The following is a 25,371-nucleotide window of genomic DNA, read 5'->3' on the forward strand; positions in this document are numbered from 1 at the left end:
TGTGTGTGTGTAACAGACAAGTGACACTGGATGGCGAAGTACATGTTGGAAGTACATATTGTACTAGAAGACCAGAAAAGTAGGAAGGAACAATTATGAAGTCTTCAGAAGCCAAACTGATGATTTATATTTGATCCTAGAGGTAACAGAGCTACTGAAGTTTATTGCATAGGAAGGGAACATGGTCAAACCTGAGTTTTAGGAAGATCAGTTTGACAAGTGACTGGAAAGCATTACAAGCTGTTGCAATACTCCAGGCATGAGGTAAAGAAGACCTGAAGCAGGATGGACTCATGTACTAATTGATTGGATATGGGGGAGGGAGAAGGTTTAGGAGAGAGTGAGGAGTTGAGGATGACACTGAGATTGCAAGTCTGGGTACAGCACTTGCCTCACAGTTGTGCTCAAATGAGATGACATATAAAGTGCTTTGCAACCTAAAAGTGATATGTAAATAATAGTTATTATTATTGCGGCTATACCAAGCTACCTGCCTCTTAGTAAATTGTAAATACCTTAATACTTCAAGGATCTATGGTTTTGTCAATGTGATAGTTGTAATCCCTCTACAGATACAGAGCCTTAGATGATAGCATTATCAGATGCTGTGGCCAGTGCAACCCTGTAACATCAGTGCTGCAAAGCTCTGAACTGTGAAAGCCAAGTCAGAGAACTAAGGAACAGAGTAAGTAGGGTGTGGGTGTGGGAGCCTGTGGGTGCACACACATGTGTGCTCTCCAATACACAGGTAGGGAAGAGGAGTGGGAGCTATGTAGCATTCCATCACCACACCTGAGGGGAAAAAGCACAGCATTCAACTTAGACCAGTTTGACTACCTAAAAGTAACCCAGGGCAAAGACTAGGCTGATGAACTATTAATTGCCTAGTATGGGAAGAAGGCTGAGATACTTTGAAATGATGCTCCAAGGAAACAACCATCAGAGGAGACGAGTCAGAAAGAAAATAGAGGGGGAATGGGAGGGTGTCAAACGATTAAAATGACCAAAGATCTCAGGAAGAAAAAAACAACTCAAAGACCTTGAACACAAGCAGATAAATCAGCAGGGAAAGCATTAACAGAAAGAAATACAGACTCCAGATTGAGTAAACAAGTGATCCAACACTTGATGAGACTGTGGAATGTGAGAAGAACACTGAACCACAACATGTTCCCGAGGGCTTCAGAAGAGAAATGAGAATTACAAAAGCAGAATTGATATCCTACACAACAAAAATAAAGGGCAGAATAGAAAAACTGGAATCTGTGACAAGCCTCAATTCCCAATATAGAAGCAAAAAACAATATCGTTAAAAGAAAATTTGCCATTCTATTTGCTTGCAGCAATCAAGAGGAAAACCTTCAAATATGAAAGAAAGGAAATTCAGATAAGATTATTCTGCACCTAGGCAGCTAGGTGGTGCAGTAGATGGAGCACCAGGCCTAGAGTCAGGAAGACCTGAGTTCAAATCCACTTATTAGCTGTGTGACCCTGGACACGTCACAACCCTTTTTGTTTCCGTTTCCTCATCTGTAAAATGAGTTGGAAAACGAAATGGCTAACCACTCTAGTATTTTGCCAAGAAAACCCCAAATGGGGTTATGAAAAGTCAGATACGACTGAAACAACTGAAGAACTATTCTGCATCCACCAGGAGACATGGGAGAGAATGGAATAATGTGTTCCAAAGAGCAATGGAGTTCAGGGATATATAGTCCAGAATGACCTCTCTGCAATGAACCATATGTGAAACAAAGTGGATGTTCAATAAAAGAGGTATTTGAAAAATATTTAGAAAGAAAACCAGAACTGAAGACATCATTTACTTCACCAACAGCCCCAAACAACAGAAATGCAGGAGGAGTGAATAAATTCAGCGCTCAAGGACAGTAACAGAATAACTGCTGAGAGACCAGACAGAAACCTTTCTAAATGTACTTGAAGAGACAAGGGTGAAGGCAGAAGTCTGGTGGAGGTAATAGTGTAGAGGTGTGCACAGGGCATTATAGACAGAACCTGCCTACAGGTGAATCAGTTTTGGTATTTTTGTTGTTGTTTTTTTGGTGGGGACTATGTTTCAACATGGGAGAATACCTGAAAGAGGGAGAAGGGGAGAAAGGGACAGCAAGGAATGCGCAATGTGCTAGAGTCACACATCAGGGGTTAGCAATGAAGGGAAGGTGACCTCTGTGGTCTCAGAAAGAGAAGAGCCCACAGGGAAGTGGGGGAGGAAAAAGGAACAGGGGTGGGGAGGAAGAAGGCCTTGCTTTGGTGGTAGGAGGGAGTTCTGCTGATGAATGCTCCTACGGGAGAAGAACTATGGTATGTGAAGGGAGATGGGGACCTTCTGCTGGGTGTGGTCTCGGAAATTTGTTGCTTGAAAAGTCTACTTGTCCTACTCTGGTGGGGAGAGAGTTGGAACCCCTGGAGGCAACAGGGAGAGGGAGGGAGAGGGAGGGAGGGAGGGAGGGAGGGAGGGAGAGAGAGAGAGAGAGAGAGAGAGAGAGAGAGAGAGAGAGAGAGAGAGAGAGAGAGAGAGAGAAAGAACACAAGCACTAGCTATCAAAGGCATGCACCCAGGGAAGAGATTTTGAGGCAAATGGAAGGGAAAAAAGGTGACCAGAGCAAGTGCTGTGACCAACCCTTTTGTGCTGAGCTCCTCCAAGCTCCTCCAAGCTGAGGTAGGCAGACATATTGTATTGCTGGGACTATGAAACAACAACCTTTCCTGCCTAAGTAGATGCTGCCAGAAATCTCATCCATTTGGTGTAGCCTCCACATTCCCAGAATCCCTTCTATATCATAAAAGTGTTCATAGTGGTGGGAAAACTGTAAAACCACATCTCCCTGTGAGCCATTGTTTTTTAAGGGGAAGGAGGAGTGAGTTTTCAAAATTCATTAGATCACATTGAAATCATTTATAAAGGTTTGTAGTTAAGTGATGGGGGATGGGAGAATGCCATTGAGCAGAAAGGTCATTTGTGAGAAATTTTATAGCTTCATTTGCTCACCTTGGTCCTATATCCCAAGAGCAAAGGAGCTTCTGAATAAATGGAAGAAATTGGGCTACAGAAACCAACTGGCATGGCAGCCTTTTATAAGAAGGAAGAAAAGCTTAAAGGTCTGTGTACGTGGATACTAAAGAAATGCATCTTGATCATTCAGGCATTGTTGCTTATTGCCATGAAGTGAATATCTCAGAGTTAATGACCCACCGTTGTAGTCTTACCAGGCATCTTAATTCCTGATTTTCTCACAGTGCTTGTTACTATAATACAGCTAAGTTATACTCAAAGATATACTTTGTCCTTGCTTTATTCCTTCATAATTTTCCCCCTGAAGTTTTGGTTTTTAAACAATCTTCATGTTTCCATTTGCCATACCCTTTAATGTGACTGGATATATTTATTATTCTGTATGTTCATTGTGCTGCCTCAAACTGGTGTCGTTCTTCCTAAGACATAAAAGAAGTCACTTGGCTACAGGGCTCTGATTTACCTTGCTCAAGGCATATTATAGCATCTCCCCATGGCTGACTTGTTGGTTTGGTTGGCGGGGGGTTTGTTTTGTTTTGTTTTTTTTCTACATTTTTTATCTCCACACCTGAAGTGAGCTTTAGACAGTTAGAAGATTATTGTCTTCACTAGGGAAATATTTATGCTGTGAGAAATTGGATTTTGACTCTGATTTAAAAAAAAAAAAGATTATTCAGCCTCACTTCTTCATTGCAATTCAGTGAGTACTGGAACCAAATGCAGCAGAATTATATATGGATTCACAACAAATTCTGAATAAACAACTCACACATGATGACAGGAAGTGATGAATATGAAATCACTGAATTTACTGGGCTTATTTAACAAGAGAGATTATGACTAATGATCTGTAAGGGAATCTCCCTAATACACAGAGACACTAACATTTCAATAACAATTTTTACAAATAATATCATAGGTCTCCACTGATCACAGATGGTAAGGATTTCAGGCTTATTTGCCTGAGAACAAAAAAGCAGTTTTTTCTCCCTGGGAATTAGAACCCCAAAGCAGAGTTTCCAAATACCATTTTTGGAATTGCTACACTCAGTTTATTTTGCTTTTAAGAGAAATAACAGCATGTCTTATTAGAAATATTTTAGATTGAGTAAGGTATTAAAAAAAATTGGTCTTGACGTTTCTTCATCTTTTTTTTTTTTTAAAAGACACTAGGAATGATGGCTGGTATTTGTCATTCTTCAATATTTGTAAAGCACTTTATATGCATTACTTTATTCGATCCTTACAACAACATGAGAAGAAAGATGGTATGATTCTGATGCGGAAACTGAGACTTAAAGAGGTTACTTGACTTTCCCACGGTCACACCTTTTTTTTTTTTTTTTTTCAGATGTAGCATTTGAACCTAGGTTTGCCTTTCTTCAAGCCCAGAACCTATCCAATATGTCTGTTCCTCACTGTCTCACCCAACTGCTTCCCATATATCACTATCAGGAAATGTTAAAATTAATTCTGAAAGATATGCTTTAAAAGTTTAGAAAATTATTATATGGATTTAGTTATCATCTATGCTGATGATTTTCAAATCTACCTATCCCGCCCTAACCTCTCTGTTGACCTCCAGTGTCACCTCTCCAACTGCCTATTGACATCTCAAACTGATTGTCCTGTAGGCCTCAAACTCATCATGTTCAAAACAGAGCTCATTTTTCTTCTTCCTAAATACTCCTACCACTCCAAACTTCCCTATTACTGTTGAAGACACCATCATCCTCCCAGTCTCCCGAGTTTGCAAAATAAGTACCATCCTGGATTCCTTACTATCTCTTGTCTCACCATATCCAGTCTGTTGGTAAGGCCTGTCAATTTCACCTTCATAACATCTTTCAAATATGGCCTCCTCTTCTCTGACACTTACATCACTCTGGTGCAAGCCCTCCTCGTCTCATGGTTGGACTGTTGCAATAGCTTGCTGATGGGTCTGCCTGACAAGTCTTTCTCCATTCTAGTCGATCCTACATTCAACTACCAAAGTGCTTTTCCTAAAGCACAGGTTGGACCATGTTTTCTCTCTCTCTCTCTCACATACACAATCAATCAATGAATCAATCACCAAACTCCAGTGGCCCTCTGTCACCTCCAGGATCAAATACAAAACCTACTATTTGGTGTTCAAGGCTTTTCATAACCTAGAGCTATCACCTATCCTTCCAATCTTCTTACACTTTACTTGCTGCCACATACTCTTTGATGCAGTGACACCGGCTTCCTTTCTGTTCCTTAAACAAAATAGTCTCTCAATTTTAGGCATTTTTCTGGTTATCTCCTATACCTGTAATGTTCTCCTTCCTCATCTTAATCCCTGGCTTCCTTCAAGTCCTCACAGAAATCCCTTCTACAGGAAGCATTTCCCAACCCCTCTTCATTCTAGTGCCTTCCCTCTTGGGTTTCCTATTTATCCTGTGTATAGCTTGTTTGTGCATATTTATTTGTTTATTTGTCTCCTGCATTAGATTGTGCCTTCCTTGAGGGCAAGGACTGATTTTTCCTCCTTTTGTGTCCCCAGCATTTAAAATAGTAGCCGGCACATAGTAGGTGCTTAATAAACATTTATTGATTGACAATATATAAGAAATTCTGATTATTTCACCAAAAAACAAAGAATTGGTCAGTCTTTCAAACTCTAGAGGAAAACCGGAAAGAAAGAAATTGTGTTATGGACAAATCTATAGATCTGACTAATCATTAGGATTATTATGTTACAGTCCAAAAACAACAAATTATAAGAATTATACACCTTTTCCAAGGGTCTAATGGATATGAGAAAATCTGGAATCATCTTAGTGCAGGGGTTGAAGTCTAGGGCCTGTGGGCTTAAAAAAAATATTTTAATAATGATTTCAATATAATTGGCTTTCTTTGTAAGTCTGTGTATTTTATTTTATGCATTTACAAATATTATTCTAAGGCAGGGTCCATAGGCTTCACCAGGCTGCCAGAGGAGTCCATGTCACAGAAAAGGTTAAGAATCTCTGAACTATGCAAAAAAACAAAAACAGAAACAAAACAAGAATCTTTGGTCTACTCTTGTCTCAGTATGAAAGAATTGTCCAGGCTGATTGTGGTAACGAACCACACTGAAACAGAGTGAAAAAAAAGATCATGGGGGAAACTGGATTATCCTTACTTCTTATATGGGGTAGCTAATACAGAGAAAGGGAAGTCCTCACTTTTCAAAAGCAGTACTCAAAGTCAACACATTTAATAATAAACCAACTTTCAAATACAGTTTTAAAGCTTTAAGATCCAAGATGTAATTTATTGCAACTTCAAGAAGTTCTTTTGGATTAGAGATGCCTTTGTTTTCTGTTAGAGTAAACTGAGTACTTCCCTTTGACACTGAGTATTGGGCCATCTTAAGACTCCAACCCCAAAAAGCAACTAACCCTCTATAGAAGGAACCTTCTGGTTATAGTTTCATAGGCATTATTAAAAAAACAAACAAACCTGTCCAATAAAACATCTCCTACCTGTTTAGTCTTGAATTTTCTTAAACGAGAAACAAAGCACTGAAGAAATACCCTTGACTTAAATTCACTTTAAGGCATAAATCATCTGCACTGCACATGAAAAATAAGAAGGGATAATGGACATAGAGGAAAACTTTTGAGCTGTGATGTTTTAGATTTTTGTCTACAGACAAAAGAATATCACCTCTACTTCTCCCTCGAATTGTGTTAGTGCCAAAGCATTTGCTTTGTCCTGCTTATTTTAATAACATTTTTTTGGAATACCTTTGGAAAGGTGTATTTTAGATACAATCTATAAATTTTCTAGTTCTTAAATTATTTGTGATATTTTCCCTATCTTAATGGGTAGGTTATATTCAGAAAGTATTTATTAAACATCTGCTCTGTTTAAAACATTATAGGAACTACCACAAATAAAAGTTGGGCCTTCAAAGACTTCATGGTCTGTTTGGGGGGAGGGGGGCGGGATAAGACATACCCATATCAATACAATAAAAATTCTAACCTAAGTGCTTAAAGGGTGAGAGGTACAAAGAAAATACCATGAAGAGTCTGAGAAGAAAGGTTATTTCTACTGAGAGGAGATCAGAAGACTTCAATAAATAGTGGCAGTGATATCTGAGCCTTCTCTCAGATGATGAGAATGATGGCAAGCAGGTAAAAAAGGCAAGGGATGGAGAGAAATGAAGACAGAAGAACTAGAAAGCATTATGGTAGATTCCTGGGAGAAAGTATACAGAAAAGGGAAACATGTGATAGTCAAATGTGGCTAGAACATAGAATATGTGGAAAGTTGTATAAGATGAATAGTATATTTATGGGGGGTTGGAGGTGGAAGTTGGAGCAAGATTGCAGAGGCCCTTGAGTGGCAGGATAAGGCATATATAATTATATGCCTTCTATGTGTATATGTATGTCGCATACAGTAAGTATTGCTTCTTTAAGTCAATAATGGACAGTCTATTTCATACCTATATTTCAGTGATAGTAGAGTACTATGTTATCTGTAGTGACAAGGGAATTCTAGCTTGAAAATTAGGTCAACCACCTTCAGGTTAAATTGGCAGCCATAAACTACCCAGAGCTCACCCAGATATTTTAAGACTCTTGTAATATTACTCTTTAGTAATAAAAATCTAGATGGAGTCTCTGGTCCTCCCTTCTCAAGCTTTCTTTAAACCTAAAAGGAAAACAGCCAAGTTGTTTTCTTAGTTGTATCAGGCAAGGGTTAAGTAAGAAGGCCTTTCTTCTTGTTACAATTTTATAGTTCTTTTCATTCCTTACATCCATTAATTATTTGGGGATTTTTTTAAAGTGTTCTTTATCTGGATGGCTACATTGATATACTTGATAACACAAGAGTAATCAGATACATCTACATAATTATAGAATGAGAAGAGTTTTTCTTAGCTGTGTGGAAAGCAATAAACTAATAATGAATAGGAAATGCTTTTTTCTAGGATGACTGCTTGCAAGAAGAAAATGTGGTGACAGAAGACATGAAAAGTGAATTTGAATTAGTGTCCTTTAGGGAACTACCATAGAAATATAATTTATAAGATAATCAAGAATGTAAATAGATTCTCTATGGATTTCTCTTCTGATTGCTAACATATATTTGTCTGTTTAAAAAAAAAACCATGAATACATTTCAACAGAAATTAGATGTTGGCATATAATATCCAGGAACATGAAATAAACAGGCAAATGAAGCTTACCCTGTACTTCCTTATCTTAGGAAGACATTACACTATAGTGGTTCCCTAATCAGTATACCTTTTGGTATATCAATAACAAATGTAGTTATTCATTATAAATAACCAAAAATGAACTTAAATACTTTCTGTGTGCAATTCAATGTGCTAAGTGCTGGAGATGATATAAATGCCACCCTTAAAGATGTTTACATTCTGGGAAGCTAGGTGGCACAGTGGATAAAGCACCCACCTTGGATTCAGGAAGACCTGAGTTCAAATCCAACCTCAGACACTTGACACTAGCTGTGTGACCCTGAGCAAGTCACTTAATCCTCATTGCCCCACACCCCCTCCAAAAAAAGTTTACATTCTAACAGATCATTTATTGATGATAAAACTTCCAGATAAGACGTCCACAAGATTAAGACATAATATAATTTTAAAGATAATACTTCTTACAACATGTAACTATAATACTTCTTAAATGCACAACTAGTATCAAAAACTTGCCTCAAACCCAAACTGTTTTAGAATAAAATAACCTCAGCTCCTTTCCCTTAAAAATCTAATAGTTATAGCAATAATGGACATCAGCCATTAGTAGCTAATATATACTAAACCTTCAGCTTTCTCCATAAAAACAAAACAATGTTCTGCAAAACTTTTATGAAACAGATATAGAATGTTTCCTAAGAGGAAAGGATATTTACTTTAAAATGGTGATTAAATCCATGAAGGGTATTTTCAGTGGGTTTCTGGCCTCTTAAAATCTCTGGTCCAGCTACTAGTCCTATCCCAAAGACTTAAAAAAAAAAAGATGAAGCTCAAGTTAGGATGAGCTGGAAGGCTCACACAAGCCAATTTTGTTGTTGCGAAGGAAGATAGATATTTGGTGTATGTGGCTCATTTAATTCGGATCTACTAAGTTTAGGTTTTAAGTAATTTGGGAAGAAGAAGCCCTAAATTATGTCTGGAAAATAATAGTTGTGTGTGTGTCTATATGTGTTTTTTAACAATACATTTTATTATGAGGAAATTTAGAGTGAGGTAGTTCTGGGAGAGATTGGGGTGGGTTGAGGTGGTTTGTTTTGCTGCTCTCCTATCTAAATGTGACACTCACAAGGCTTTTGGTAGGACATAAAACATTGGAATACAGCCCATACTTAACTAGGCAAATGGTAGGCTGAAATCAGTCCTTTAACACTGATACTTTCATCTTCATGGAAACCATTTAATAAGCATCTCTGTTCTTGCTGTCCTAATAGGTATTTTTCCAAATGGTTTCTTTATTACTGCCTGTAAAATTTGCTAAAGGTCTGTGACTTATTTCTTTGCCAACAGGAATCTACAAGCAGAATATGATCGACTGAAGCAGCAGCACGAACACAAAGGCCTGTCCCCACTGCCATCCCCTCCTGAGATGATGCCCATCTCTCCCCAGAGTCCCCGGGATGCTGAGCTCATTGCAGAAGCCAAGCTTCTGCGCCAGCACAAAGGCCGCCTAGAAGCCAGGATGCAGATCCTGGAGGATCATAATAAGCAGCTGGAGTCACAGCTGCATAGACTAAGACAGCTACTGGAACAAGTGAGACCCAAATCTAATACTTAGAATTTTTATGGAGTTTTTATTTCCCTCTACCAAGAACAACTGAAAATTTGATACATAGACTTGCTATAAACTAAGCCAGTGAAGGAATATTTTTGAGCACCCCTTATGTGCCTAGTTACTGTGGACTACCCAAAAAGACATACTCCATTTCTGTAAGCAGTTTAGAATCGTATTTGAAGAACAAGGTGTATACATGCATAAAATAATTTATGAACCAGGTGGTATGTGATAAAGTCTGGCAAAGAAAATGGGGACAGAAGGGAATTGGGCAAGTAGAGCTTGTTATGACTTGAATTTATCAAGAAAATTTTTGAGGAGGGAGTATGAGCCTTGAGTCAGTCCATGAGGGTTGAGAAGGGCGAGAGAAACAACATGAAGGTGGGAATGAACATGTTATAGGAGCCTACAGACCATCCTGAATGGAATAGAGATTTATATATTGAGTAGTAGTGGTTACAAACATTTTTTTTAACTCATCACCCTGTACTCAGTGAATTCACTTACAAGAGTCTAATTCTCCTATAAAGTTTATCTCCATCTGACACCAAATTCTGACATCAAAGGGTTTGTGAGTGTGAAGATAAAAGTATTAGCAGGAAAACTTTTCATGCATTTCTTAGACCACTTCAATATTGCATTCTAGTTTGAAATGTGCTGAACTTAAAGGCTTCTGTATTTGAAGTGATAGCTTAACCTCAGGATAGGGTAGTATTTATCCCTAAGTTTTATTCCCACATTGTGTGTTCTCTTGTCTTTTCTGTTCTTTTAATCCCTTTAAAAAAAAAAAAAAGGAATTAAAAAAAATTCTCGGGGCAGCTAGGTGGCGCAGTGGATAGAGCACCGGTCCTGGAGTCAGGAGGACCTGAGTTCAAATCCGGCCTCAGACACTTAACACTTATTAGCTGTGTGACCCTGGGCAAGTCACTTAACCCCAATTGCCTCACTAAAAAAAAAAAGAAAGAAAGAAAAAAAAAATTCTCAGAGAACACTGTACAACTAGCTGCACATAATCCCTCATCTTTAGGTACTTTAAACTCAAAATAGCCTTGCAGATAAAGCCTACATATCTTATCAGTTGACAAAATAGGCAATACCATTGTTGACATATTTTCCTTTTTACTGTGAACACTTCCCTGTTCTTTCTTGGGTCTTTAAGACTTCCGGGATCTCAATTTACATAACGTGTTCCTTTTTAGCTTTATACTTAATCATTTTTTTGTATATTCCGTCTACAGTTTTCCTGCATTTTGCTAATAGAAAAATCAATGTAACAGAAGAAAGGCCGTGGAGTCTTTTATACCTGGGAAAATTAAATCTTGAGATTAATTTTATAGTTAACTCTAAAAAATATAGTTTGCTCTCCCTGTCAGTGCAAAAAATGTTGTGTGTATGTCCAATGTGGTGAAATAAGTTTCTTTCCCTTACAATGCTTCAGCCCCAGGCAGAGGCCAAGGTGAATGGCACAACAGTATCCTCTCCTTCCACCTCTTTACAGAGGTCAGACAGCAGTCAACCAATGCTGCTCCGAGTGGTTGGCAGTCAAACTTCAGAAACCATGGGTAAGTACTAGCATTTGTCTTGGGTGTATGTGTGTCATAATATCTGTTGAAATCCATCTTCATTAGAAATAGTAACATACTGAGTTTTCTAATTTTTAATGACCTAACGAGATTTTTCCCACAAAGCAATTGGACTTGGAAAGAACATAAAATTTGACAAACAAAAAGGACCTTGTCTAGGATAACCCCCCCACTTGGCACAATGGAGAATCTGAGGTCGTGATTTGCTTCAAGTCACATAGTCCATTAGTATCCTAGACAGTACTGGAATTTGGCTCTTTTGATTTGCATGTACACCTGTCCTCCATCACACTACCCGATTATTTAAGAAATGAGATCTCATTGATTTAGATGAGATATAGGCTATGTCTGACCCTCTGCTTTGTATCTAATCTGTGTATGACCTCTGGCAAGCTTTCATATCAGATGCAGTTTTTTCATAAATGGCAACACAAACCTAAGGTGGCCTTTTTTTTTTTTAATTGAACCTGTAGTTTTATTGGCTAGGGCACTACCAGTGAGGGAACTCCTTTCACCCATGCAGATGAATGCCTGACGTGGAACATAGTCATGTTACCTGGAGAATTTGAGAGGTTAAATGATTTGCCAGTCCTTAGCACCTTGCTTCCTCTGGTACATGCTAACTGTGTAACCAAATATATACTAATTGTGTCACTTCTTAGGGCTCTGAGCAACTTCCTGAGCCTATCAAGTTAGAGCCAAAAGGATACATCCATGGAGGGGAATTTCCCATACTAATGAAGTTACAGGTCAGGACCCAAAGAGAGTATTAACAACAGCAACAGTACATGCCCAAAATGTCAAACACTTATGAAAAGTCTGTGCCTTCAAGATACTGATGGGATATATGTCTTATTCCACAAATAAAATTTTTTATATTTGAAATAAAGTTTTTACTACATAGCATATTTTTACAAGTGGTATTGAGAGTGCTTAGTGCTTAGAAACATGAATTATTTAAACCTGATGGCAATAGGGGGAAGAGTACACTGGTCGGAGTCTACCGATTAGAAGTCTAAGGTACCAGTGGCAGAGTTTAAAATGAAGACAAAAACAAAGTGAAGCTAATATTTATATAAAGTCTCATAGGTTACCAGGTGATTTCACCATCATCATTAAGGTCTGCAAATCATTGAAAGAAATTGCATTTTTCCAGAGAACAAATTAATTCTATGTGAAGACTTACTTTAGGGTTCACAACAACTGTAAGGCAAGCAACATAGGCATTATTTTCCCCAGTTTTCTGCATGAGGAGGGAACTAACACCCCCAAAAAGGTTTAAACAACCTGCCCAAAGTAACAGCCTGCAAGACCTTAGAGGTGAGATTCAACTATACTACTGTGCCACATCTGCAGTTATATACGAGTTGAACTTTACAACTCCATACAGATAAAAAAATAACCCATTTTTCTATAATCAAAAGAAAAGTGATGGGGCAGCTAGATGGCGCAGTGGATAAAGCAGAGGCCCTGGAGTCAGGAGTACCTGAGTTCAAATCCGGCCTCAGACACTTAACACTTACTAGCTGTGTGACCCTGGGCAAGTCACTTAACCCCAATTGCCTCACCAAAAAAAAAAAAAAAAAAAGAAAGAAAAGAAAAGTGAGACACAGAGTGAAATGCCAGCCAGAATGAATGATTAGAGTTGGGATCAAAGAGAGCTGGGCTTCTGAATTCAAGTCTAATGGTCCTGATAGCAGTAGCAGCAGTTTCATGTAGCCTGGGTTGGTTTCCCCTTAAGAGAACAGGGAGTCTGTTCTTCAGGTCATCATTATGTTAATTTGGCTTCTTTACGTTTGTGTTTCAGTTGTGTTAGACTCTTTATAACCCCATTTGAGGTTTTCTGGGCAAAGATACTAGAGTGGTTTGTCATTTTCTTCTCCAGATCATTTTACACGAGGAAACTGAGGCCAACAGGGTGACTTGCCCATGGTCATACAGCTAGTAAGTGTCTGAGGTTAGATTTGAACTTGGGTCTTCCTGACTCCAGGCCAGGTTCTCTATCTACTGCACTACCCAAATGCCAGCTTCTTTGCTATCTGAAATATGAAATGCCCAACCTAAAGAAAGTTGGTGTTGAAGACATCTCTGTGGGAATACCTTTCTGAGCTGGCATTGTTGATTCTTGTGGTGAATGCAAAGGTGAAAGAGAATAGATATTTTATCGTATTTATTGTCTTTTTTAATCTTAGGAATTGTATGCTTTGTGTTCTTTCTTATAGATAAAGAATTTTTCTTCCCCACTTTCTGGTCCATTAGTGTTTCATTGTATTCAAACTCCAAACCTAGTCACTAGTTTAGCCTCAGTTAGGCCTGTCCTCAGATTATGCTCTATGCCAGACATGCCACCTCAACCTAACATTCAGATGATATGTATCTGTAAGTTTACTTGAAGGAAAAACTGAATGTTAGTTATTTTTCCAAGTATATAAATCAACTACCCCCAAAAAACTTTGCACCTTATGACACAAGAAGATACATGAAATTAATGTGTTGCTTGCTGTGGGGAATGGTTTTTGCAATGCTGCGATTTGCTGTTTGTACTTTTAATGTAGGCCAGCATGCCTAAATATATTTCCCAAGTGTAAGGAAATGATATCTAAAATACTATGTAATCTAATGAACTATCTACTCCTCCTCAAGTATCTCCAGGACTTCAGCAGTGCATGTACATGTCAGTACAGACCACATGCTCAAGAAACTTTAAAACGATTTGAAGATCATGTTCAGTAGTGCATCATGACAGTTCAGTTACTAGTTTCAGGTCTTTCCCCTGCTATTTGGGAAATGGCCACCTGGTATTTGGCAGCATGAGTAGGCACTGTAATAGATTGAAGAATTCATATGGTGTATCATTGTGTAAAATGCTTCCCCAAAAAATGTCTGTTGGGGAGAAAATGTAATTGAAGCTAAAGAATGTTTTCTGGAGAAGTCGATGATAAGGTAATAGCGTACCAAGGAGAAAATTGGTTATGAACATAATATGTGATTTAAATCAGTGATCCAGAGGCATAGAGATTGTAGGCTTAATCACTCCATGACAGATTTAATTATTTGCTCCTATACAGCTTTTTTTTTCTAGAAAATAATTTTCCTAGGCATAGATAAAAACACAGTAATGGCAATAGCATTGAAACTTTTTTTTTCTTACAGAGCTATAGAACTCAACAAAACTACTTTTTTTTTTAAATCTGAATTATATGAAGTCAGTGATTACTTTGGGAGAAGGTGAATGAGGCAAGCATGATACTTTCCCTTCAGCATGGCCTGAAGCCATTTCATCTTTGAGGAGACTTACCTAAAAAGATTTTCCCTATTGGCAACCTGCCCCATTTTCTTTTTTCTCTTACTTCAAACATTATTAATCATACTCTATCAAATTACTAGCTAACATTCGAACTTGCATTTCATAATTTAGAAATATTCATCTTTTAACTGTTTCATTGTGAAAGTCCTCATTAAGTCAAGTTGATAAGAGAGGAATATTTTTTAGTATAATCATCTGGAGATTTTAATAGGATTTCCATTTAATTGAAAAGGTACCCTGGCATGGCTGGAGAGCTTGCTATGGAACCAAGTAGACCTGAGACCTACCTCTGACATGCCCTGCTTGTGTAATTCTAGGTAGCTCTGTAAGGAAAATACAGTCTGCAATGGAAGGGGGAAGCTTCCTCATTCAAGAGAAATCTCAGGTCTAGTGCCTGTTCCTATCTAATTTAATAGGGCTTCAAATACTGTAGCAGCAACATGTTGTTTATGTTTTGTTTGTGGGGCAATGAGGGTTAAGTGACTTGCCCATGGTCACACAGCAAGTAAGTGCCCAGTGTCTGAGGTCAGATCTGAATTCAGATCCTCCTGAATTCAGGCCCAGTGCTTTATCCACTGTGCCACCTAGCTGCCCCATCAACATGTTGTTTAAACCTGATATTACATCAATAAAGTAAGGAGAAAGACTCAGGACAAAGGTAACACTAGGTGAGAAGAGAATTATTGTTGGGGTGATGAGTAAATTGGCCAATAATTAAGTGCCTAATGTCTACCCAACAGATTTGCAACCTTAAAGATTTCACTTGCTTTTATGGTAACCAAAAATCTGCTGATAACTTTGTGGTATATCGTTTCTTTAGCTCTTCCTACTTAATCCCCAAAACTTCTGGTCACATGATCATAGATTTAGAGCTGAAAGAGACTTTAGAAGCCATCTAGTTTATGACCTAATCTAGTTATCTAGGTCACCTTAGAGGTCATCAACCAACTCATTTGTGATCCTGCATCTGCATCTTGCAGTACCCCTGTCCCCCACCCCCTCCCCATACTCTCATCTGGCCTACTTATGGAGCCTTTAGATCCTTGGGCTTTGCCATCTACTTGACAGATGAATTTTCTTTTCTTTGCTATCTCCCTCAATTAGAGTTTAAGCTCTTTAAGAATAGAGATTATCTCAGTTTTCTTTGTAATCCCCAGTACTTAGCAAACACTTAATAAATGCCTTTTCATACTCAGTTCAAAACTGATCCATGGGGGCAGCTAGGTGGCGAAGTGGATAAAGCATGGGCCCTGGATTTCAGGAGTACCTGAGTTCAAATCTGGCCTCAGACACTTGACACTTACTAGCTGTGTGACCCTGGGCAAGTCACTTAACCCCCATTGCCCCGCAAAAAAATTAAAAAAAAAAAAACTGATCCATGACAGACAGAGGGTCAGAGGGAGCAGGAAGTGGACAAGGATGTATATGTTTATAGTTAACCTATGGATTCTCAAGAATGTTTAAGAAATTTTAAAAAGACCTAAAGCTGATGACTTGGAAACTTTTCATTTTTAAAGCATTTTTCAGTCCATTGAATATGCACATATTGTCCCGAATAACATTTTTATCCCCAGATATTTTTCAGAAATACACTGAAATTTTAACCTTATAAAAATAAACTTTTTAAAAAAAAATAAATAAACTTTTAGAGAATTGGCCTTTGTGAAATGAGTAAAACTTAATTTTTTGTGATTCCCTGACCCCAGACTTGCAACTATAAAATGTAACAAGAAACAAGATTGGAACAAAATGAAATATTCATAGGCCACCTACCATTTAAGAAAAAGAAGTTTACTTAGCCATAGCACAGAAAGGATGTTCAACAAGGAGACAGTGGTGATCCGTTTTTTGTAGCTTTCCAGGCTCCACAGTAGCCACAGACCTGTGCTAATAGGGAAGGATGTGTTAGGCCTGAAGATGTCATTGACTCAGTGTGGTGGTTTTTTAGGTCACCAGGAAGCTAAATCAATAATTCTCTCTCTCTCTCTCTCTCTTTTTTTTTTTTTGCGGGGCAATGGGGGTTAAGTGACTTGCCCAGTTTCACACAGCTAGTAAGTGTCAAGTGTCCGAGGCCGGATTTGAACTCAGGTACTCCTGAATCCAGGGCCGATGCTTTATCCACTGCGCCACCTAGCTGCCCCCAATGATTCTCAATTAAGTCTTGAGGATGGTTTCAATCACATTTAAGGAAAAATAAGCCTAACCTGTGTGGGGTACATATTTTCTTCTTGTGACAATGATTATAATAAAAATTTGTATTTGGGGATTTATCTATATTTAGAGCTGTAACTTAAAGTTCACTGAGTCTATCCCCCCGATTTTACAAATGAAGGAACTGAGGGCCAGAGATAATAAGTGACAGAGCCAGGATTAAATCCAAGTCCCCTGGCCACAAATGTGGTGATTTTTCTGATGCACTAAAATACATAAATGGACATTATAGTATGAGAAGGATGGAATTTTAATTTGCTCATTATATGTCCTCATAAGATATTTGGAAGATATGGTACAAATATCTCAAATCAGGCAGTATTCTTTTCTTTAATCTAGGGGAAAGTAACAATATCAGACATTTATATAATTGTGCTTTGAAGTTTGAAAAGCACTTTCCATCCATCATCTCATTTGATGTTTACAACCCCCATGTAAGGTTTTACGCTTATCAGTTTTACAGGTGAGATACATTATTGTCCATGGTCACATAGCTAATGTATCAGAGATAGTATTTGTGACTCCCTGACTACAGATGTAGCTCTGCTACTTTGTGTTGCTCAACAGGATGGAAAGGGGAAGAAGAGAGGTTTAAACACTTACTGGGTTTGTAACACTTTGCCTCATAATTGGTCCATTACCATAGGGTGGCCGTTACTGAAGGGATGGTTCCAAGGCAGCAAATGTTCCATGGCTATAATATCCTTTTTTTTTTTTTTATAATATCCTTTCTGTTGAGAAAGGAAGTTCTTTTGAACATCAGCTTTACTCTTCAAATTTTCCCATTTTCCCACCATCCTTATTCACTAGCTGTTTTCTGACCTCTGCCTTAGAACTAGAGAGTAAAGGGAAATGGCATTGGAGCATCTCTACAAAATCAGTGGAACACATTTCCAGTATGTAGATTCCAAGACATATCACTTCAGGTACCATAGGAAGAAAATGGAATATAAAAAAATTATTAATATTATGTTTAGTTTGGGGCAGCTAGGTGGCACAGTGGATAAAGCACCAGCCCTGAATTCAGGAGGACCTGAGTTCAAATCCAGCCTCAGGCACTTGACACTTACTAGCTATGTGACCCTGGGCAAGTCACTAAAACCTCATTGCCCAGCAAATATATATTATTTATATATTTTTACATATATATATATATATATTTACATATATATTTTACATATATATATATATGTTAGGGGGAGGGGAGGGGTATATTTTAATTATTTTATCATCATTTTGAAATTTATAAGATGCCAAATTTGTGAATTTGCTTTCCAGTAACGTCTCACCTCTTAGTGTTTTGGAAAAAATATCAATTTCCTACTAAGTATAAAATACATAAAATCTCATACCAGATAGGAGGAAAATTCTGATAAATTGAATAGTTCTGCCACTTACTCATTTAAGTACTTAAGGTTAAAACCCAGTCTTAGAAGTTTGAGAGACTTCTGACAAAACAGGGCCTACAGAGTTGTCAGAATTGAATTGAAAGAGAAAATTTTAATGGAGGAGAATGGAATTATTTCATTAAACACTCAATGCATGGCTTTAAAAGATATTTGAATCTTGTAAGATCCCCAGTGCATCTTAATATATTAAGAACTATGAAAGTTATTTCATTGACAAATTGGGGTTGTTTTGATTTCTAGTTTGAGTTCTTTTATTTTGTGTGTGATATTTTTAGAAGAGCTTGGTATAGAATATTGGATAGTTTCACATATGAGGTTGACAAAGATGCTGAACTCAATGACTAGTAACAAAAGTAACTCTGTATTACATCATTGTCCTTTGGGAGTTTTTTCTCCCCTTTTAAAAAGGTCTTTCTATATAATTGAAGAATTTTAGTATTTGAAAATACTCAAAAAATTCTGTAAAGGTGAAATTATTTGACCTCAGTGAGAGATGCTTCATAATCCATTCATGGTGATTATTCAGGGGATCATATCGCTTTGTTGAACTGCATCTTAATCTATCTTGCATACAAGCAAGCAATCCTGGAGCTCTAACTTGATGTAATTAAACTGTCGGAAACATTAATATTGATGCTGATGAGTGTCTCCATTGGTTCTGATTTCCTCTGCAAGGCATATTATCACTAACAGGGACTTGCCTCCATTAAAGGAAGCCACATGTTGCCCATTACAGGAAAAATTTGCATCAGTAATGGAACAGAGAAAACTGATAACCAACAGAGCTTTCAGTAGCTCCAATCACTTTAGTCGTATTTTATCTCTTTTATTTATTTCTTGCCAAGTAAGTTTAATTTAGTTTAAATCTTAACACTCTTTTACATCCGTTTCCACCCCCAAATCACCATTAATGTTTGTCTTTTAAAAAAATATTCAGGCCCTAAGAAACATTGGTATGAAAGCAGAAATTGTAACCCTGAGTTTTCCATGTGGAGTGTACATTTTTTAAATTTCTCAGTGCTTTTTGACGCCAGCAATTCATTTCAGGGCAAATTACAAGAGTGAAAAGTTACATGTCCTAGTAATTGCAACTGATATATTAGGTAGTTTTGTTTTTTCTGAACTTTTATTAAATGAAAGGCCCTATGGTGGAAAACTGTTTATTGGGAAGTGATTACATTAATATAAAACAAATACAGTTTTCCCAAGGAAATAAATTTGATATTTCCTAGGTTTTCAACTGAAATGTGTTAACCAGGTACCCCACAAAATGCCTTAATATCTATAGTGCTTTAAGATTTATGAAATGTTTCCTTATTAATACTCCCTAAGTGATAGGTAGTTTGAGAATTATTATTCCCATTTCCAGATGAGGAAACAGCCTCAGAAAAGTTAAGTGACTTGCCCAGGGCTACACACCTAATAAGAGTCAGTATTAGAATTGGAAACTACATCTTTTAATGGCAGCATTTATTACCTTTTTATTATGTGCATATGAAACCCTTCATTCTAGTAATAATTCCTTGTACTGAATTAGGATATCTTTGTGGGTTCTTCCTACCCTGTGCCTTAAAGAAAGACTAAGACAGCAATAAATATGGGTTTGATAATGATAAGCAAATATCTGAAAGCCCTGTGTACCCAAACACAAATAAATTATACGTACCTTGCCTTCTATGACTTACATGGGAGGCTCAGTGTCTGAAAGAGTATCTGTTACTTTTGGATGGCAGAAATAAGATCCTCATTTAAATGGAAGTTTAATTATAATACTTGGAGTTTTTAGGGTTTTTTTTTCCTGTCCAAAAATGGGATTGTCTGAAAATAATGAGTTTTAAGGGACATAGAAGGAGGCTGATTTTCATTAAACGTACATCTTGAATTTTATTATCTTTTGAAGGACTCTGACCTTTCCCATATTCCAATCCAATATACTTCATAGTACTGAGTGCCCTTTTTTTATCCTGAAGACGCACCTAATCCACACAGCCACATAGCAAACAGTGATCTTCTAAATCCACAAGACCTATCCAGTTCCATGCAATCTTTGCATTTAAGTGTTTAGTTTTTCACTTCACTTAAAATGATCAGTCCTCCCAGACACAGCTCCCATCACCACGTCTTTACAGCCTTACTACAATGCCATATTATCAACCAAACAAAAATAATGGAAGGGCAGCCCTTCAGTATGTTTAACACTTGGAGACCATAGGGCCTGCCCAGTTGACGCTACAGCAGTACAAAGTTTCAGCATACCTTTGACTTCTAGTCTGGGCTGTGAAAAGATTTAAGCTTCTTTTTGTTGTTAAATATCAAAGGAGAAAATGGAAGATACCCTACCATATCTGTTCCCCTTCTTCCATAGTGAAATAACAATAAAATGTCACAGATTCATGTTTTTAGAAAGGCTTAAAAAATTCCAGCTGTTATTAGGGAATGGTTAGGACAGGTATTTTTAAACCTCCCTAATTGTGAAAGCAGTTTTACATGTCATTTCTGCTCTTTACTCTGTGCAGTCAGACAAGTCACTTAGTCTTTCTGGGTATCAGTTCTTTGCCCCCAAATTGGAAAAATTGAACAACTTAACTTAAGCTCCCTTTGACTCTAAATACATGATGATACAATTACTAAAGTTTCTTTTCATCATAAGGTAGATCTATGCAAATCTGATTTTTAGTGGGGCAGAACTGAACAAATATGTTCTAATTCTCATTCACTTGAGCTCCTGAACAGGTTCACTGATTTTTCAGAAACACTAGGCGAGTCTAAAGTGGATGGCTAGATATACCTAAAAACTTTTCAACGATTATATAGCTTTTCTCCAAGGATAAATGCAATATAGAAATTACTACTCAAAAATTTATTCTTGACTTTAAGGAATTACTATTTTTAATTACTGAGCCTAGAGAATCTTTTTTCCATAATTAGTGAGCAAGTGAAATTTAACATTAAAAAAACTTCGTAAAAAATGCAACCTTATCTAACTGCAAACAGGATCATGTTTGTGTGTTTGCGGCATTTTCTCCATTTCCTAATTGCTCTTGGCTATTTTTTTTTTTAAGGTGAGGATGACCTACTCAGTCCTCCTCCTCAGGACACAAGCACAGGGTTAGAAGAAGTAATGGAACAGCTTAATAACTCCTTTCCAAGTACAAGAGGTAAGCTCCAGTACTTGGGAGTAAATCAGTTATTTGGATGAATGAAAATACATATTTCTATGTCATATTGGTGTGGGGTTTTCATATTGATATAACCACATTACCACCAAAATGCTGAGCTCATTCTAGTGCAGATGGAAATGATTTTACTTTTAAATCTGAATATGTAGTTTTTATGTATTGTCTTCATATACTTAATAGATATTTAATAGCATCTATCAATTCTCATAGATGACATAATGTAAGTAGATAGGAATTCTATATAATTCCAGTTCTTTGCCAGATCTAGATTTAATTAAATCTTCCCTTCTAGCTTGTACCTCTTCTTTTTCACCCCCGTTTGTTAAAAAGTATTCACAGAAAAGAGAAGTGTATTATTTTGAAACTTAGACTTTGTTTTTCCTTCTAGCATTTATTGAAGTCGCTCACTTGTAGCTTAGGCCTCTTCTGCCAAGGTACATGTTTGGTTAGTACCTGATGAAAAGACAAACACAGTTTGTAGAACATGACAATAGCTTCAGATGGATTTACAGGCTGTGGGGAGAGTTTTTATTATTACAGTTTATTTAGCTTAATGTCAAACACAGCCAGTGCCCCCTACCTCCCAGTGACGATTTAAAAAAAGAAAGAAAGAAAGAAAAGAAAAAGAGGACGTAAATCACCACCTTTCATGCAAAGGAGGAAAGTCTAGATGCATAGAAGCAGAAAAAAAATAGAGGATAAAATATTGATTCATAGTGTTTGGTAGCTTGAATACCGGGCAGGGGGAGTGAAAAAAATCTGTGCTTCCCCCGCTCTCCAAGGGCAATGAGGAGACTGTTTTTAGCATTATGTTTTTCCTATCTTGTTGTTCAGTGTCAGTGAACAATGACCATTTCCTGGCTCTTTGATGTATGAGTGAGCATTGAATAGCACTCTGAAGACTGTCATGTACTGATAGAGTGTTGCTTAGGAACAGTCAGTGGAAGCTAATTTTAAGTGTCTGTACCAGCTAGCTATTCACCACTGAGGGCCACTGAATGCATTCATTTTAATCAGGAAAGCCCTGTCCTTTGTTTTGGGGTTTCTTGGTTTGTTTTTGGGGGTGGGGAAGCATCATTTCATTTTTAGCTTGACTTCCTTAAGCATCCCTTCTCCTCAGAGACCACATTGTATTTAGACACACTATTAGGCTCGTGATGGGTCTGCCAGTAGGCAATAAAAGCGATTTTTCATGAAGCATCCTTATTTAAGAGTTTTTTTCTCTGTGAAGTCCAAGACACCCTATTTTTGAAGCTGATACAAACTGAAGATTTAAGGTGTATATTGATTGCAAATGCTTTTTCCTGGATTAAAACAATGAGTCACATTTTACATGTTTATGCTTCTGTAGAGAAAAGACCAGTATTCAGTTAGAGCACATTGTGTCCATAGATTTGTCACCCTGCTTTATCCTGTCTTAAAACCTATCACATGGCATCATAAACTTCAGTTATTTTTTTTTTACCAAAAGTTTAAGACTCATCATAAGTAGTCCTGTAAAAAAAAAAACTGCTATTTTTGTGGGAGGTTTTTTAGTGCCACTTTCATTTCCCAATGATTCCTTCACTCCTAACAAAGAAAAACAAATTAGATACATTTTACTGTGAGTTTATTAGGTGGCACAGTGGATAAACCTGGAGTCAGGAAGACCTGAATCCTAATTCAGCCTCACATACTTATTAGCTGTGTGACTCTGGGCAAGTCACTTAACCTCTATCTGCCTCAGGTTCCTCATCTGTAAAAGAGAGATGATAATATCACCTACTTCCCAGGATTAAGTGTCAGGATCAAGGTTTGAACTCAATTCTTCTGACTCCTTGTACTCTTTACACTACACCATATGTTCACTGTACCTAGAATATGTTATTGACTTCTGTGTTTAATGAGCCAGTTTCTTTCATGGCTAAGTTTTAATTCTAATTCTGAAGAAGATACAGCAGATTTAAAGCCTTCACAACCCTTTATTCATCGGCGACGAATCAGAATGACCAGTTCAGCTTAGGGAATTTATTTTTTTCTAAACTGATATGCCTCTCCCTTGTGTCTACCTTTAGATACCATTAAACAAGAAATAACAGTTTAAGGATGAACTTCTCAAGTGAAACTTGAACCCAAACTACTCTAAATTGCTTCTTGGCAGTTAACTTCGTACACATTACTGAACAACAGATAAGCCCTAGTTTTTGTGGTTGTTGGTAGAATCAAGGAAATCAAATTTTGAGAACCTGTCTTCATTCAAGCTATTCAGATATCATTAAGCTCCTTTGCTGCTTAGAAAATCACATCTTTACCAAAGTATTTCTTTGAGTTTTCAAACATCGGATAACTAGGCCCTGTCTGATACCAAGTCAATTAAGTCATTTCCTTTTTACTCAGCCATACTTGGGTGGTCTGAAAAAAGTACTGTAGCTTCCCAAAGTACCTTCCGTAAAATCAAAGAATTGAAAAAAAAATACAAAATCAAAGAGTTGGTTAAAAGATCTGCCTCAGTCTACCTGCAGTGGTGAGGGAAGGTGGCCCTGGCGGTACTCCTGTTATATCCTACTGACCTAAAATTTGTGCTCCTTTATTTCAACCCTGACTTCATTTTTTTTTAACCTATGCTTAGCGAGTTATAGCTAAACCCTCCCCAGGGCTTACTTTTTGAAACCCTCTCATATTTCAAAAGGATGTAGAAGAGTTCAGGAACTTGTAACAGCTAACTGGGCCTTTGGTTTAACACCTGTATAAAGTAACAATATTTCTTGAGGAGTTCGCATGTTACAGATCTAAATTTTCCTGCCATAAAAAAGTGTTGTAGTTAAATTTCCAAAATAGTTATTTCTGCTAAATTCATGATTGTGTCCTAGAAGAATTTTTTTCTGGCTTTGAATCTGAGAGGATATTTTATCCTTGTTCCCATTGCTGTGTTAACACATAAGAAATTCACATTTGATGAAGTTGCTTCAGTAATTCAAAACAGATGTCAGGGCCAGAGGTCTGACATTTAGTGGCAGTGTACCACCATTGTGGTTTACCTAACCCTACTTGATAATGGTCCAGGTAGGAAAAAAAAAGTTTTCGTATCAGGCTTGTGAGCAAATTGTCAAGTCTCCAGGGAATTGATTTGTGACCTATGCTGTTCCTCCTGGAAACAATAACAAAACCCACACATTCTTATCCTGCTCAATTTGTTGGCCACATTTGGTGACAGAAACAATGTTAGCATGGGCTATCTAGGTAAGGTAGCTACAATTGTCTTTAAGACAACAAAATCATAAAAATCTCTTAACCCTTGCCATAATTTTAATACATGAAGATTCTCATGTAGAAAAGACTAGAAGGACCCTTAGAAATTACCTTTGCCCAAGGACTTATTTACTGGCAGATCTCGGTTCCATAAATCTCTGGTCTTCTTTTGTTCTGCCCACACACTCTCTCTTCCATGAACAGAGTTTTGGGGAAGTCTATTTTAAAATAAGTACCCAAAGTTGATTTCTTGGTGTCACTTAAATAATAACTCACCTATCCACTGCATGATGAGGTTTACACTTTCCTCACAACAACTCTTCGTGGGTTATCAGTAAATTGTCTTTCATCCCAAAAGATTAACCTCATTTTAATATGTGCTTGTATTATTACTAATGTTCAATAATGGACAAATACTCACAATTAACCTTTCTAAAAATCATTGTAAACCAAAACACCCTTGAGGTTTGAATATACCTTTAATTTTAAAACTCTGAATCTTTCCTGATTGATCTCATGATTTAAAATGTTCACAACTCAGTGGGGGCTTTTTTATGTTTTAATTTACTTTAAGCACAACCCATTAGACAGTTCCGCTAGCTATTAACATTGAACATTAACTATA

The 25,371-nt window shown here is 37.3% G+C and overlaps 1 protein-coding gene across 1 annotated transcript in view; it reads left to right on the forward strand.

Moving 5' to 3' along the window:
* DMD (dystrophin) overlaps window positions 1–25,371 on the forward strand; it is a 2,325,391-nt gene that overhangs the window by 2,286,875 nt on the left and 13,145 nt on the right. Inside the window, 3 exon segments of the mRNA XM_043994767.1 lie at window positions 9,565–9,808; window positions 11,268–11,391; window positions 21,402–21,497. Coding sequence (XP_043850702.1) covers window positions 9,565–9,808; window positions 11,268–11,391; window positions 21,402–21,497 — 464 coding nt within the window.

Source organism: Dromiciops gliroides, chromosome 3, assembly GCF_019393635.1.
Source record: "Dromiciops gliroides isolate mDroGli1 chromosome 3, mDroGli1.pri, whole genome shotgun sequence".
Lineage (NCBI taxonomy): Eukaryota > Metazoa > Chordata > Mammalia > Microbiotheria > Microbiotheriidae > Dromiciops > Dromiciops gliroides.